A 17,870-nucleotide genomic window follows, 5' to 3' on the forward strand; every position below is an offset into this window, starting at 1 on the left:
TCTGTATCCTACAGTATCTTTTGGCAACCTTCTACACTATACCCTACTCCACCAAACTTGAATCATCTGCAAACTTACTAACCCAACCATCTACATTTTCATCCAAGTCATTTATATATTTCACAAACAGCAGAGGCCCCAGTACGGATCCCTGTGGAACACCACTCGTCATGGACCTCCAAACTGAAAAACACCCTTCTACCACTACCCTCTGCCTTTTACTGGAAAGCCAATTCTGAATCCACATCGCCAAATCACCAAGGATCGCATGCATCTTATTCTTCTGGATAAGCCTACCATAAGGGACCTTGTCAAAAGTCTTACTAAAATCTATGTAAACAACATCCACGCTGTACTCTCATCAATCACCTTTGTCACCTCCTTGAAAAATTCAATCAGGTTAGTAAGACGTGACCTGCCCCACACAAAGGCTTGCTGACAGCCCCTAATTAGGCCATACTTTTCCAAATGCGCATAAATCCCATCCCTATGAATTCTCTCCAATAGCTTTCCAACCATTGATGTGAGACTCACTGGTCTATAGTTTCCTCGATTGTCCCTATTTTCCTTCTTGAACAGAGGAACCGGTCCTCCGGGACCTCTCCAGTAGCTAATGAGAATACAAAGATCTTAGTCAAGGTCCTAGCAATCTCCTCTCTTGCCTCTGTAAATAACCTGGGTAGATTCCATCAGGCCTTGGGGACTTATCCATTTCTTTCTAGATCTCAAAATGCTGTACCATATTAGCATGCTCCACATGAATCTCACTATCTTCCATATCCTTCTCCTGGGTGAATACTGATGCAAAGTACTCATTCAGGATCTCATCCACATCTTCTGCCTTCAAGTACAAGTTCTCTCCTGTGTTCTTGAGTGGTCCTACCTTCTCCCTAGTTATCCTGTTTTTTTTGTATCTATGGAAGGCCTTGGGATTCTCTTTAACCCTACTTGCCAAGGCCCCTTCTTGGTCTCCTAATTGCTGCTTGAGTACTTTGCTGCTTTCTTTATATTTCTCACAGGCCCTGTCTGATTTCAGCTTCTAAACCTTACATATGCTTCTTTTTCCCTTTTCACTAAATTCACAACCTCTCTCATTATCCAAGGGCCCTTTACCTTGCCATCCATGTCCTTCCTCCATACTGGAACATGCTGGACCTGAACTCTAATTAGCAGGGTCCTGACTTATCCTTATTCATAACTATCTTAAAACTTAAGGAGTTATAAGGAACAGGCACTTCAGCCCATGTCTAGGCTGGAATGTACTGTAGCCACATTTGCAGACAACACAAAAATACTTTGAAACGCAGGTTGCGAGAAGGGTCTGAACAGTTTATATAGAGAGATATTGATAGGTTACGTGAGTGGGCAAGAAGTTGCCAAATGGAGTACAGATGGAGTACAATGTTGGAAAATGTGAAGTTGTTCATTTTGAAAGGGAGACCAAAGGAATAGCATAATGTTTAAACAGAAAAACTGCAGAAAGTTGCAAAACAAAGGGATGTGGGGTTTCTTGCGCACAAAGCTCAGAAAGTGAACACAGAGGTGCATCAGGTAATCAGGAAGACAAATTGGATGTTGGTTCTTATTTCATGGATGTTGAAGTATTAGAGTAGGGAACTGTTACTGCAACTGTCCAAGGTGCCTGATGAGACCAAGTCTGGAATCATGTGAGCAGTTTTGTTCCCCTTATTTATGGAAAGATATAATTTACTTGGAGGCAGTTCAGAGAAGATGATCCCAGCGTGGAGAAATTTAGATTTAGATTTTTGATTTTATTGTACATGTACTCAAGTACAGTGAAAAGTGTATAATGGTGCCATCTTATGTATCAATGTACCTAGGTACAAAAAAGCTTAGGTACAAAGTAGTAAGAGAAACGAGAGTAAAGCAGTTAAACATTACTTCATAGAATAGCAGAAAAGTAAAGAAATAAGATAATAGTTAACATTAAAGACTTTTGTAGTTTAATCTAGGAAAAAAAAGGAATAAGTTGAAAATTCAACAGTCTTTAATGAATCCGCCGCTTATCTCGCTCTGAGATACCTCAGCTGTCTGTTTTCGACGCCGTAGCGGCAGATACCATCACTGATGCTGAAATTGCCACCTTTCCAATCTGAGATGGTAAGAACTGCCGATGCTGGAGTTAGAAAAAACATGATGTGGAGCTGGAGGAACACAGCAGGCCAGGCCGCATCAGAGGAGTAGGAAAGTTGACGTTTCGGGTCGGGACCTTTCTTCAGAAATGGGGGAGGGGTAAGGGAGCTCAGAAATAAATAGAGAGAGGAGGGGTGGGGCTGGGGAAGGTAGGTGGGATGGTGATAGGTGAGTGCAGGTAGACAGTGGTGGGGAATGGTCATTGAGGTGAGAGGAGCGGATAGGTGGGAGAGAAGATGGACAGGTTGTATCAGGTCAAGGAGGTGGGGATGAAAGGGAGAGTTGGTCATGGGATGAGGCTGGAGGTGGGGAGATTTTGAAACTGGTAAAGTCCACATTTAGGCCATTGGGCTGTAGGCTCCCAAGGTGGAATATGATGTGCTGTTCCTCCAGTTTCTGGGTGCCGTCCTTGTGACATTGGAGGAGGCCCAGGATGGACATGTCGTCCAGGGAGTGCGAGGGGAGTTGAACTGGTTCGCGACTGGAAGGTGTTGTCGTTTGTTGTGAACAGAGTGCAGGTGCTGTACAAAGCGGTCTCTGAGCCTCTGCATAGTCTCACCGATGTAGAGGAGGCCACATCGGGAGCAGCGGATGCAATAAACCACATTGACGGATGCGCAGGTGAACCTCTGATGTGAAAGGTTTGTTTGGTGTCTTGAATGGAGGTGAGGTGGTAGGTGTAGGGCCAAGTGCCGGGGATGGTGGGGCTAGTGGGGAGTGTGGAGCGGATGAGGGAGTCATGGAGAGAGCGGTCCCTACGAAAGTCAGATAAGGGTGGGGAGGGAAATATATCTTTGGGTTGATATGAGGACAAGGGGGATTCTGTCGTTGTTTTTGTTGGGGGGAGGGAATGTGTGGACAGAGGTGCAGGAAACGCAAGAGATATGGATGAGAGCGTTTTCGACCACCGAAGTGGGGAAGTTGCGGTCCTTGAAATAAGAGGACATCTGGGATGTTCGGGAGTGGAATGCCTCATCTTGGGAGCAGACACGGCAGAGGCGGAGGAATTGGGAGCCTACAGCCCAGTGGCCTAAATGTAGACTTTACCAGTTTTAAAATCTCCCCACTCCCGGCCTCATCCCATGACCAACCAACCATCTCATCCCCGCCTCCTTGACCTGATACAACCTGTCCATCTTCTCCAACTGCCTTTCCGCTCCTCCCACCTCACTGACCAATCCCCACCACCTCTCCAATCTTCCCTGGAGCCTTGGGAACATGCCCGGGCAGGATCCACTTCCACTCCGAACTGACACATCGTGGTGAGCCGCCAAGAGACTAGGCTGAGATTTGCCATGCTGCCAAGAGACCAGTCCAGGATCCACCACGAGCTGCCGAGAGACCAGTACAGAATCCGCCACGCCACTGAGAGACCAGGCCGGAATCTGCCACACTGCTGAGGGACCAGGCGGAGATCCGCCACGCTGCCGAGAGACCAGGCTGAGAGCGACCATGAGTTGCCAAGATATCAGTCCAGGACCCGCCATGAGTGGCTGAGAGCTGCCAAACCATTGAGAGACCCGGCTGGGACCCGCCACGAGCTGCTGAGAGACGAGGCCAGAATCTGCCACAAGCCGTTGAGAGATCTGGCTGGAACCCACAACGAGCTGCTGAGAGACCAGGCTGAGACCCACCACCCTGCCGATGGACCAGGCCAGGACCCGCCATGAGCCACCGAGAGACCAGGATGAGACCTGCCCAGATACTAGGCCAAGACCTGCCAGGGAGAGATGAGCACTAAGAGGGGGAAAACACCAAAAAGGGGGAAAAAGGTTAAAGTAGTTTGGACTCTACTCTCTGTAGTTTAGAAGAATGAAGAGTAATTTCATACAGAATTCTTAAGGGGCTTGACAGAGTAAATGCTGAGAGGATGTTTCCCCTCATGAGAGACTGTTAGGACCAGAGGGCATAGTGTCAGAATAATGTATGACAGAAGTGAGGAAGAATTTCTTTTCTCACAGGGTTAGGGTTAGTCTTCGGAACTCCTTGCCACTGAGAGCTGTGGGGCCAAAGTCCTTGTGTATATTTAACGCTAAGATTGAGAGAATTTGATCAGTTAGGAATCAAGGGACGAGGAAAATGCAGGAAAGTGGACATGAGGAATTTCAGATGAACCATGATCCTAGTGAATGGTGGAGCAGAATCAGTGGGCTGAATGGCCTACTTTCATTCCTAATTTTTATGGTCTTATTATGGACATATGGAACTTCAAGTTTCATTATGTGTTAATCAGATGAAAGGATTTTTCCTCACTACAGTTAGATATTCTATTGTTGGTGATGTTCATTGCCTGACAATTTAAATCTTACTTGCCATTTATCAGCCCAAATCAGGATATTGTCCAGGTCTTGTTGCATTTGGACATGGACAGTTTTAAAAATTCTTTTGTGGCAGAAGGACATCACAGGCTGGCCAGCATACATTGCCTGTCCTTGTTGTCCTAGAGACATTGGTGGTGAGCTGCCTTCTTGAACTGCTGCAGTCCATGTACTGTAGGTAAACTTACAATGCCATTAGGGAAGGAATTACAGGATTTTGATCCAGTGACAATGAAGGAATGGTGATATTTTTCCAAGTCAAGATAGCAAGTGACTTAGAGGAGAACTTGTAGGTGATGATGTTCCCGTATATCTGCTGCCCTTGTCCTTCTCGATGGAAGTGGTCATGTATTTGGAAGTTGTTGTCTAAGGATCTTTGAATTTCCTCACTACATCTTGGTGATAGTATATACTTTTGCTGCTGAGCATCGGTGGTCGAGGGAGTGGATGCTTCTGAATGTGGTGCCAATCAGGCTTTGTCCTGAATAGTGTCAAGCTTCTTGAGTGTTGTTGGAGCTGCACTCATCCAGGGAAGTAGGGAGTATACCATCACACTTCTGACTTGTGCCTTCTAGATGATAAAGAAGCTTTGAGGAGTCAGGAGGTGAGTTATTTGCTGCAGGATTTCTAGCTTCTGACCTGCTCTTGTAGCCAGTATATTTCTATGATGAGCTCAGTTGATTTTCTGATCGGTGATAACCCCCAGTATGTTGATAGTGGGGGAATCAGTGATGGTAAGGCTATTGAATGTCAAAGGGCTGTGGTTAGATTGTGTCGTATTGGTGATGGTCATAGTCTGGCAGTTGTGTGGTATGAATGTTGTGTGCCACTTGTAACCCCAAGCTTGGAAAATTTCAATACCTTGTTGCATTTGCACATGGACTGCTTCAATATCTGAGGAGTTGCAAAGAGTCCTGATCATTGTCAACTCATCGGTGAACATCCCTACTTCTGACCACATGATGGAGGGAAGGCCATTGATGAAGCAGTCTCAGACACTATCTTGAGGAACTCTTGCAGAGAAGTACTGGAGTTGAGATGACTGATCTTCAACAGCCACAATCATCTTCCTATGTGCCAGGTATGACTCCAACTTGTACACACTTTGCCCCTGATTCCCATTGATTCCAGTTTTGCTGGGGCTACTTGATGGCACATGGTCAAATGCTGCCTTGATTTTGAGGGCAGTCTCTCTCATCTCATCTCTGGACTTCAGCACTTTTGTCCATGTTTGAACCAAAGCAGGAATGAGATCAGGAGCTGAGTGGCTCTGGCAGAACCCAGTCTAATTGTCAATGAGCAGATTGTCGCTAATCAGGTGCTGTTTTATAGCACTGTTGATGGCACCTTCTATTATAATTTACTGATGATCAAGTGTAGACTGATGGGGTGGTAATTGGCCATATTGGCTTTATGTGTAGGATATATACCTGGATAATTTTCCACATTGTCGAGGAGATTCCAACGTTATGTTTGTTGTCAATCATTAGAACCTGATGGAAGAGGCCGTCATCTTTGCTCTCAAACAGCACTTTGTCAGCGAGTAGAAGATTACTGACTATCAGTTTGTTTCCAGAATCATAGAGTCACTGCAGTGCGGAAGCAGGCCATTCAGCTCATCGAGTCCACACTTAACCTCTGAATAGCATTCTACCCAGACCCAGCCCCCCTCCCCTATCCCTGCATATCCCAGGGCTAATCCACCTAACCTACACATCCCTGGAGACAATGGGCAATTTAGAGTGGCTAGTCCACCTAACCTGCAGATCTTTGGACTGAGAAGGACACTCAGTTCCTGATACCATTATAACTCTGGTCAATACAAATGAGCTGGGCACCAGAAGTGAGATGAGAATTACTGCCCTTGATTAAGCATAAGGAGCCCTAGCAAAATTGAAAAGAATGGGAATCGGCAGGGAAATCTCTCCTGTGGGTGAAGTCATTACCAGCAGAAAGTAAAATGGTTGTGTTTGTTGGAGGTCAGTCATGTCAGCTGTAGGACATGCTCATGGGAATTCCTGAGACTCATGTCCCAGGCCCAATCATTGTAAGCTGCTTCATCAAAGATTTTCCTTCCATCATAAGATCAGAAGTAAATGTTAGCTAATACAATGTACAGCACAGACAATGTACAGACTTTTGGCTCATCTGAAGCACCCATGTCCCTATGTAGCAAGACTTGGTCAGCATTCAGACTGGGGGTAATAAGTGCCAAGTAACATTTACACCACATTAGTGCCAGGCAATGATCATCTCCAACAATGGCGAATCTAACCATTTCCCTTTCACATTACAAGGCATTGCCATCACTGTGTCACCTATAACTGCATCTTGGGGGTTACCTTTCATTAACAACTGAGCTAGACCAGCTATATGAATACTGTAGCTGCAAGAACAGGTCAAAGGGAAGGAATAAAAACCGAAAGATCTGCGAATGCTGTAAATCAGAAACAGAAACAGAGCTTGCTGGAAAAGCTCAGCAGGCCTGGTAACATTTGTGAAGAGAAATCAGAGTTAATGTTTCAGGTCCGGAAGGGGTCACAAGTTCACAAGTCCTGAAACGTTAACTCTGATTTCTCTTCACAGATGCTGCCAGACCTGCTGAGCTTTTCCAGCAACATCTGTTTTTGTATCAGAAGAAAGGAATTCTGCAGTAATTGTTTTCAGGACTCGCCAAAGCCAGTCCACTGTCTACAAGATACAAGTCAGGTCTGTGATGGAATGCTCTTCACTTGCCTGGATTGTGCAGCTCCAAAGATGTTTGAGAAGTTCAATGCCATCCAAGACAAAAAAACCCCTCTTGATTGGTGCTCTATCCATCGCCTTCAACATTCATTCTTTCTACCACCAATGCAAACTGACAGATATTGTCCCAAACGGTATGGTGTACCTACTTCCATGGACTTCAGCACTTCAGAAAGGCAGTTTACTACCAGTTGAAACAAGCTGAGAAGGGTAAATTAGCTGTCCCATTTTTAAATGTATTGTTTGGCTTATAATTTTTTTAAACATACAATTATCATATTTACGTTAAAATGTAATTCACAGATTTAAAATTAAGTGGCAAATTTCAAGCTTTTCTTGAGTGAAACGAAACAGAATTTTATTATTTATTAGCCCTGAGGAAAAATAATAAATGGAACATCAAACATTTGCACACGTAAATACAAAAGTTCATTTTAAGAAGGAGAGAGTGCCTTGTAGAGTCAGGAAGGTAAAATATGTGTAGTTTAAGAATTCTTCGAAGCTTTGTGGTGTTAATTTTTAACCTGAGTCCATAGTTGTTTAATGATAACTTGTATCCTTAGCAGTATCAAAGTTTGTAGGCATCTTTTTGAGTTTGATGTGTAGATGATTCTTCAATTTGTTTTTCACTAGTCGCTTTCTTCCAAAAGCAGGGGGAGAAAACTGGCGTCTTCCTGTTCTGCCATTACAATTATTTTTTCCTTTGTCTGCTTTGCCAGTTACCTGAAATGCTGTTAATTTGTGTATTCTCATTTCTGGCTTCAGTTTTTTAGCCCAATTGGATTATCTGCAGGTGACATTCATATCCAGTATGTGCAACCTATATTGAAAAAACATATATCAAACAGAAGGTACAGATCTGAGTATAAATACCTGGTATAAGTGTTAAATCTGGCTCAAACTCATTCTTATTTCATGGTTTCATAAGCTGGCACGCTTAGACCACAAGATGATAAACATAGAAACCAGAGTAGTCATTCAGCTCCTCGAGCTTACTCCGCCATTCAATAGGATCGTGGCTGATCCAACACTCCACACATCCTCTTTCCTCTCCTTTCCCAATAGCCATTTTTTCCTTTACTGATTCTTAATCTATCTATCTCAGCCCTAAGTATACATAAGAACTCTGCTCCACAGCTCTCTGTAGCATGGAGTTCCAAAGACTCTCAACCCTGTGAAAGAAGTTCCTCCTCATCTCAATCTGAACTCAGCATCCGTCAATTCTGAGACTGTGCCCTCTCCTAGACTCTCCCATGAGAAGAAACATTCTGCCAGTATTTACCATGTTGCGCCCCTTAAATATCCTATATTTTTCAGTGAGATTGCCTTTCTTTCTTCTAAATTGTAATGAGTGGAGTCCCAATCTGTTTAGCCTTTGCTGAGAGGACAATCCCTCCATACTGGGATCATCCTAATGAACCTTCACTGAACTGCGAACAATTAAATGATATGTTTCCTTCAATAAGGGATGAAAACCAGGCTGAAAGACTTTGGGATTCTTTGTGTAAATATATCTGGATGCTACCATAAAGGTGAATATGATATATATGTCTATGCATTCAAGGAATAATGTAGTATTTGTTCACCTATGGTTTTATATGCTCTCAGTTATTTGGGTGGTGGTTTATGAACCCAGCAATACCATTGTGAGGTTGTGCTAAGCAAGAACTGAAAGCATCTTCAAGAAGTAAGAGGGAACAAAAATTGAAGGAAGAATCAATGCAGAACATTTGCGACATGACATCCAGTCACCTATAATGGAGTGTCATTTGCAGAGGTAAAGGAATAAATGGTTTGTTTTCAGTCAGAGATGCTGACGGTTATTGGGAATTGGGAGGAAAAAAGAAAAGAAAATCAGTGACTCCAGTGTCCTATAGAGATGAGAAAGCCAGTTGAATAATATGGTTGAGAACTGCAACAAACAGTTCAACACCAGAAAGGAGTAATAGGTTGAAAGTGTTAAACAGCTACACTAAAATGATATCACATCTCTTTGGCTTCTACATAATTTCAAAGCCTTCATATATTAGGTTAAACTTTGAGAATAATTATAAAATTTTCACTTTTTTTCTGTTTCCTGATTGGAACCAGAAAACTTGCATTTCACTCTTTTTTCAGTGGAAGTGAATTCATATAAGGAAAAATGATGAACAAAGTATTGTTTTGTTGAGTATTGATCAACAACACAGTCTCTCTGAATTATTTTACTAAATTGGTACTGTTACTAGACTGATTAGCTTTGGTTTCTTTTTCTTTTATCAGGAGATCCTGCTGCTGAAGAGTGGTCTCAATGGAGTGTATGCTCACTCACATGTGGTATGGGATCACAGGTGCGAACAAGATCATGTGTAGCATCCCCCTATGGAACTCTGTGCAGCGGTCCTCTAAGAGAAACTCGAGTTTGCAATAATTCAGCTACATGTCCAGGTATCTTTAATACATGGTGCAATTTTGCTTAACAGCACTGATTGCTGTCTTTGAAGCTAATTTAACTGACCAACAAAGTGGTATCCACCAAGAATAGATATTGCTTGAAACTGCTGTTGGAAATAATAGCAAAAGAATGCTTAATATGTTGAATTAGCATTCCTCTATTAATTTAACACAGATTAATATTTAAGATTAATTCGAACTTACCTCACTTGAAGTAAATGTGTGTTACTGCCATAGATAAATTAGTAAACTCAGAATTGTCATATATACAAATGGGGAAGAAATCTACACGTAAATTGCAATTCTAGCAGTGCTCATGTTAACTCTTCTCAGGATAGACAGCATAATGGGCTTACTGCCTGTGTCCTGAGGCTTTTCTTCAATTACATCACAGACAAATGCTGCATAGACTGTGCAGTTTGAGGCCAGTGGAGCTGTCTGTATCTGGGAAATCAAGGTAATTCTGCCTAGCACCACCAGAAGTAGTGCCATGCAACCAAGTGTCTCTTCATTAAATATTCTTTCTTGTCACTGCGAAGAGTTTCTTCGAATCTATAGTCACTGCTTACAATAAAGGAGAGCTATGTAAATCGATAAGCATGGTTATTTTAATGTAGTGTTCTGATTCCAGCTGATTGTACTACTGAACAAATATTAAAATGAATCTTGACTTGAAATATCAAACATTTAGTATGCAGATGATTGTTGTGGTGAATAAAAACCGAAAGAACTGCAGATGCTGTAAATCAGGAACAAAAGCAAAGGTTGCTGGAAAAGCTGTGCACAATAGGCAGCATCTGTGAAGACAAAATCAGAGTTAATGTTTTGAGTCTGGTGACCCTTCCTCAATTCGTTAACTCTGATTTTTTCTTCACAGAGGCTGCCAGCCTTGCTGAGCATTTCCAACAACTTCTCATGTTGTTTGTGGTTATTGTGATGCTTGATCACTGAAATGCATTTGCACCAGGCTGCAGATGTTCTTTAACAATCAAACTTTGGCCTAGATATTCTGATGGCCAGAGAGTCATTTCTGCAGCATAGACTGGAGTTGTTTGCCAGGACCCTTCTGAATACCAGATGCAGCAGACTTTGTTGGAATTGCCCAGGCAATTGAAAATGTTGATGGACGATTTCCCTGCACCTGGAACCCTTTGATACATGCTTGTAATAAAGAATTCAGAGGGTTCAACTTCAGTTCACACTTACCCTGGAAGTTAGATAATTAAAAACTTAGTCTAACTCCTGGGAAACTATTAAGCTGACACCCCCAACTTACCAAACACACCTCAACTACACCTGCCCTGACTCAATACATAGGTGGGACTCATGACTGTCTCATGTCCGCCACCTCAACCTGACATAATTATCCTTTCCCTGAGATCCAAACTATTACTCCTCTGCTAGCTCATGCCAGATTATTATATAAAATAGAAATACAATTAGAATGATTTTCACACAAAAAGCAAAATAAAGTTCCCTTTTGTTGCCCAATACTATCTGTTACAGGCTCTCAAATCCAGAGAAATTATCCTCCCATTTCAGCCATTTAAGATTCTAATTAAGTGACTCCTTCCAATTTCTTTTCCATGGACTGTGATGACATTTTTATGACTCCTTTCCCAATCTGTGGGCATGAGCCTTTCACAGTTCTGAGACCTAACCTTTCTCAGTTCTGATGCTTGAAAGCTTCTAAACAAGCTTTCCTGCCTTAGGAACTTCACAGACTAGAAAACAGACTACTGAGGTGACTGGTTCTTTTGTACTGACCTATACTCTCATTCTTCTGAATTCAATTTTTAAAAAGTATATATATTATTCTGCTGTGAAATCAAAACAAAATTACTGGCTTGTTCTATTTGCTTTGCCTGTCATAAATTCACCAATATAAACATCTACCCTACTAACACTACAGGGTTCGTCATGTGCTTTCCTAACAATTAAGTATTCTGGTCACTGTTCCAAACTGTCTTTCTGACTTTTTAATATCAAATTTCACAGAACTGACCAAAATCCTTCTGCCTTTATTTCAAAATCCAAGTAAAAATATAGATATATAATACAACTTTCATAATACAACACAGTGGTGTCTTGAAGAAACCCAGACTTTCTAGCAGTATAGTTCTTCTCCACCATTTACATGCTGTTCTGTCCTTTTTGCCATGTATTTTGGTTAAATGTTGACAGCTTGTTGCATAAAACTACTTACAGACATGACACTGACATTAAAAAGTTGGCTTAAAATCAATGCAACCAACTTCCTTCATGAAACATAACAACATAAGAAATAAGAGTTGGAATACGGCATTTGAATGCTTAAACCATCTAACAATATCAAGGCTGATCATCTACACAAGTAAAATCACAAATTATGGTAGACAATAAAGCACAATAGATACAGAAAAGATTTTTTAAAAAAATTGACGATAGCGGTTTTCATATTTTCGTTTTCTCAGCATGACATCTTACACTTAGTAAAGGCCATCACCAGGGTTGAATATAATAGGACAGAAGAAAATGTAAGTTAGAATGTCAAAACAAGAATTTTACTTTAACTATGATCATACTTAGATCAGTGTGCATGAATACAGTATAATACAAAAGCAAATTATTGTGAATGCTGAAAATCTGAAATAAAAACTAAGAGTTCTGGAAATATTCACCAGGGCAGACAACATTTGTGGATGGAGAGAAGCATCGCCTGAACTTTCCAAGGTAGAATGTTCAGAACATAGAACATAGAACAGTACAGCACAGTACAGGCCCTTCGGCCCACGATGTTATGCCAACCTATTATCCTACTAAGATCAAACTACCCTGCATACTGTACATTATACTATCGTCCATGTGCCTATCCAAGATTTGCTTAAATGTCTCTAATGTATCTGACTCCACTACCACTGCCAGCAGCGCATTCCACAGGCCCACCACTCTCTGTGTAAAGAACCTACCTCTGACATCTCCCCTATACCTTCCTCCAATCACCTTAAAATTATGCCCCCTCATAATAATCATTTCCGCCCTGGGAAAAAGTCTCTGGGTATCCACTCTATGTATGCCTCTCATCATCTTGTACACCTCTAACAAGTCAGCTCTCATCCTTCTTTGCTCCAATGAGAAAAGCCCTAGCTCCCTCAACCTTTCCTCATAAGACCTGCCCTCCAGACCAGATAGCATCCTGGTAAGTCTCCTCTGCACCCTCTCTAAAGCTTCCACATCCTTCCTATAATGAGGCGACCAGAACTGAACACAATATTCCAAGAGTGGTCTAACCAGGATTTTATAGAGCTGTAGTATAACCTCGCGGCTCTTAAACTTAATTCCCCTGCCAATGAAAGCCAACACACCATATGCCTTCTTTACAACCCTGTCAACTTGGGTAGTAACTTTGAGGGATCTATGGACGTGGGCCCCAAGATCCCTCAGTTCCTCCACACCGCTAAGAATCCTTCCATTAACCCTGTATTCTGCATTCAAATTCGACCTCCCAAAATGAATCACTTCACACTTTTCTGGGTTGAATTCATCTGCCACTTCTTTACCCAGCTCTGCATCCTGTCAATGTCCCCTACAAAAGCCCTCCACGCTATCCACAACTCCTCCAACCATCGTGTCATCAGCAAGCTTACTAACCCACCCTTCCACTTCCTCATTCAAGTTATTTATAAAGATCACAAAGAGCAGAGGTTCCAGAACAGATCCTTGCAGAACACCACTGGTCACTGAGCTCCAGGCGGAATACTTTCCATCAACTACCACCCTCTGTCTTCTATTGGACAGCCAGTTTTCTATCCAGGCAGCCAAATTTCCCTGAATCCCATGCCTCTTTACTTTCTGAATGAGCCTACCATGCGGAACCTTATCAAATGCCTTGTTAAAATCCATATACACCACACCCACTACTCTGCCTTCATCAATGCGTTTTGTCACCTCCTCAAAGAATTCAGTAAGGCTTGTGAGGCATGACCTGCCCCTCACAAAGCCATGCTGACTATTTATAATCAAACTGTGCTTTTCCAAATAATCATAAATACTATCTCTCAGAATCCTCTCCAATAATTTGCCCACCACAGAAGTAAGACTGACCGGTCTGTAATTCCCAGGATTATCCCTATTTCCTTTCTTGAACAAGGGAATGACATTTACTTCCCTCCAATCATCTGGTACTACTCCAGTGGACAGTGAGGATGCAAAGATCATCGCCAAAGGGGCAGCAATCTCTTCCCTCGTTTCCCGTAGTAACCTTGTGTATATATTGTCTGGCCCAGGGGAATTATCTATCCTCTTGTTTTTCAAAATTTCTAGCACATCCTCCTTCCTAACATCAACTTGCTCGAGCATATCTGCCTGTTTCATGCTGTGCTCACAAACGTCAAGGTCCCTCTCACTGGTGAATACTGAAGCAAAGTATTCATTAAGGACCTCCCCTACCTCTTTTGACTCCACGCACAAGTTTCCTCCACTATCCCTGATTGACCCTACCCTCACTCTGGCCGTCCTCTTGTTCTTCACATAAGCATAGAACGCCTTGGGGTTTTCCTTGATCCTGCCCGCCAAGCTTTTTCATACCTCCTTCTAGCTCTTTTAAGTCCAACTTCAGTTCCTTCCCGGCTACCTTGTAGCCTTCTAGATCCCTGTCCGATCCTTGCTTCCTCAACCTTAAGTAAGCTTCCTTCTTCCTCTTGATTAGATGTTCCACGTGTCTTGTCATCCAAGGTTCCTTCACCTTACCATCCCTTCCTTGCCTCAGTGGGATAAACCTGTCCAGTACTCGTAGCAACTGCTCCTTTCTGAAGAAGGGTCTAGGCCCGAAACGTCAGCCTTCCTGCTCCTCTGATGCTGCTTGGCCTGCTGTGTTCATCCAGCTCTACACCTTGTTATTCCTAAACAACCTCCACATTTCTGCCATGCATTTCCCTGAGAACATCTGTTTCCAATTTATGCTCTGCAGTTCTTGCCTAATAGCATTGTAGTTCCCCCTCCCCCAATTAAATACTTTCCCATACCGTCTGCTCCTATCCTGCCTGACCTTCACACCCTGACACCCTTAGACCTTACGCCCTGACCTTGGGCGGCACGGTGGCTCAATGGTTAGCACTGCTGCCTCACAGCGCCAGGGACCCGGGTTCAATTCCACCCTCGGGTGACTGTCTGTGTGGAGTTTGCACATTCTCCCCGTGTCTGCGTGGGTTTCCTCCGGGTACTCCGGTTTCCTCCCACAGTCCAAAGATGTGCAGGTTAGGTGGATTGGCTAAGTTAAATTGCCCGTAGTGTTCCGGGGTCTGTAGATTAGGTGAGTTATAAGGGAATGGGTCTGGGTGGGATGCTCCAAGGGTCAGTGTGGACTTGTTGGGCCGAAGGGCCTGTTTCCACACTGTAGGGATTCTATGATTCAATGATCCCTCTCCATGACTGTAGTAAACGTCGGGGAGTTGTGATCACTATCACTGAAATGCTCCCACACTGAGAGATCTGACACCTGGCCTGGTTCATTGCCAAGCATCAAATCCAATATGGCCTCCTGTCTAGTCGGTCTACCTACATATTGAATCAGAAATCCTTCCTGGACGCACCTGACAAAATCTGCTTCATCCAACCTATTTACACTTCGGATGTTCCAGTCTATATTAGGGAAGTTGAAGTCACCCATGACAACAACCCAATTACTTCTGCACCTTTCCAAAACCTCAGTGTCACTGTTGCTATTGGGCGGTCTATAGAAAACTCCCAATAAAGTGACTGCTCCTTTCCTGTTTCTGACTTCCACCCATACTGACTCAGTAGACAAACCCTCCTCGATCACCTCCCTTTCTGCAGCTGAGATACCATCCCTGATTAGCAATGCCATCCCCCATCTCTTTTACCTCCCTCCCTATTTGTTTTGAAACATCTAAACCCCGGAACATCCGACAACCGTTCCTGCCCCTGTGTTATCCAAGTCTCCGTAATGGCCACAACATTGTAGGTCTAAGTACTGACCCATGCTCTAAGTTCACCACCCTTATTCCTGACACTTCTTGCATTGAAATAGACACACTTCAACCCATTGCACTGACTGCAACTTTGTCCTATCAACTGTTTATCCTTCCTTACAGACTCTCTGCATGCTGTATCTGCCTGTACACCAGCTGCCCCATCTTCTGATCCATTGGTCCGGTTCCCATTCCCCTGCTAAACTAGTTTAAACCCTCCTGAAGAGCTCTCGCAAACCTCCTGTCCAGGATATTGGTGCCCCTCCAGTTCAGGTGCAAACCATCCTTCCTGTACAGGACCCACCTTCCCCAGAAGGTATCCCAGTGATCCACATATCTGAAGCCCTCCCTCCTGCACTGGCTCTGTAGCCATTTGTTCAGCTGCACTCGCTCTCTATTCCTGGCCTCACTACCCCGTGGCACCAGTAGTAATCCTGAGATTACTACTCTGCTCGTCCTGGCTTTTAGCATCAATCCTAACTCTCAGCATTCACTTTTCAGGTCCTCATCCCTTTTTCTAGCTATGTCATTGGTACCGATGTGTACCATGACTTCTGGCTGCTCACCCTCCCCCTTAAGATTTCTGTAGACTCGATCCTAGACATGCCAGACCCTGGCACTCGGGAGGCAACATACCATCTGGAAGTCTCAGTCAGTACCACAGAATCTTCTGTCTGTTCCCCTAGCCATTGAATCTCGTATTACAATTGCTCTCCTATTCTCCCCCCTTCCTTTCTGAGCCACAGAGCCAGGCTCAGTGCCAGAGACCTGGCCGCTATGACTTTCCCCCGGTAGGGGTCCCCCCCCCCCCCGCCCCCCAACAGTATCCAAAGCGGTATACTTATTATTAAGAGGAACGGCAACAGGGGATCCCTGCACTGTCTGCAAAGTCAGCCGACAGACTTTACTATTCTGCAGTGAAACTGAAGGAAATGCAGGTGAACGAGAGAATAGGTGGAGGTGTGATAAGGCCCACTTGCTCCATTATTATCCATAACACTTTTTGACACTGCTATCAGAGCTCCCTCGTTGTCTCATATTTCACCTCCAATTTCAGTATACTGTCATCTTCAACACTTATGCTTTGACCCTTGACTTCAGTGGAACGATTAAGGAAAAGTTCAGTTCCAACCTTGATTAAATTCTCACTGCCATCCCAAATGAAGAAAAGATCATTCATTTGAAGGGCTATTATGCCAGGGATCACTGTGACTGTTATGTTTGGAGTAGAACTTTTATGAAAGAAAGGATGGGAAAACCAATGCAAATGATGTCCCTCAACTGACAAACTGTGCTTGATCTAGACTCACGAATAAAATACCTTCTGCGAGAAGTTCAAATGGAAAATATGGAAGCATCCTAGATCAAGGCATTATCACTCCCAGAGTTATGTCTTTGTTTCATGAAAGATTGAAGTGATGTTTGTATCGCTTGATCTATGCGAGAGACTGATCCTGCTGATCAGATCATTAACATTTTCTGTTGATGATGAACATCCACGTAGCAAAAAGACATTGCAAAAATCGAAGTTCCAAGAGGAAAATGATCAGTGTCTCAGCCCTAAAGCATCCTGACCTAAGAGAGGAATTCACATTGTAATCTGGAAAATTTTCACATGTTCAACTCAACTTCAGAAGCATGGGATAGAATGAAGTCAGCTGTTCTAAACTTATATACTCAGACCATTGAGCTCTACAAAAACAATGCTGAAATACGTGATTTCCTGGAACAAGAACGGATCATCCTTATTGCCTAACAGAACAACCCAAAGTCGCAAATGAAGAGGGTAGCATTCAAACAGCTTAATGCTCACACGCAAAGGCAAATTCTGAAGATAAAGGACAAGTAATCAGAAAAGAAAGTCCTAGGTATCTAAAAATGTGCTGATCAAAATAACACACGCATTTTTTTTTAAACTACTAGCACCAGCTATAAACAACGGTAAAATTGGCAAAACCCTCTGGTCACGGGATGATAGAGACACCTTCAACACCTTCCACCCCAACCTTAAGTTTACCTGGACCATCTCTAACACCTCTCTCCCCTTCCTGGACCTCTCTGTCTCCATATCGGGCAACCACCTAGAAACTGATATTCATTTCAAGCCCACCGACTCCCACAGCTACCTAGAATACTCCTCCTCCCACCCACCTTCCTGCAAAAATGCTATCCCCTATTCCCAATTCCTTCGCCTCCGCCGCATCTGCTCCCAGGATGAGGCATTCCACTCCCGTACATCTCAGTTGTCCTC

At 43.3% G+C, this 17,870-nt stretch overlaps 1 protein-coding gene across 1 annotated transcript in view; it reads left to right on the plus strand.

The window, feature by feature from the left end:
- The window catches only part of adgrb2 (adhesion G protein-coupled receptor B2), a 683,435-nt gene that overhangs the window by 185,258 nt on the left and 480,307 nt on the right, over window positions 1-17,870 (plus strand). Inside the window, exon 5 of the mRNA XM_048613298.1 lies at window positions 9,480-9,644. Within this exon, the coding sequence (XP_048469255.1) occupies window positions 9,480-9,644 (165 nt within the window). The remainder of the gene's footprint in view (window positions 1-9,479; window positions 9,645-17,870) is intronic.

This window comes from Rhincodon typus, chromosome 27, assembly GCF_021869965.1.
Source record: "Rhincodon typus isolate 14 chromosome 27, sRhiTyp1.1, whole genome shotgun sequence".
Lineage (NCBI taxonomy): Eukaryota > Metazoa > Chordata > Chondrichthyes > Orectolobiformes > Rhincodontidae > Rhincodon > Rhincodon typus.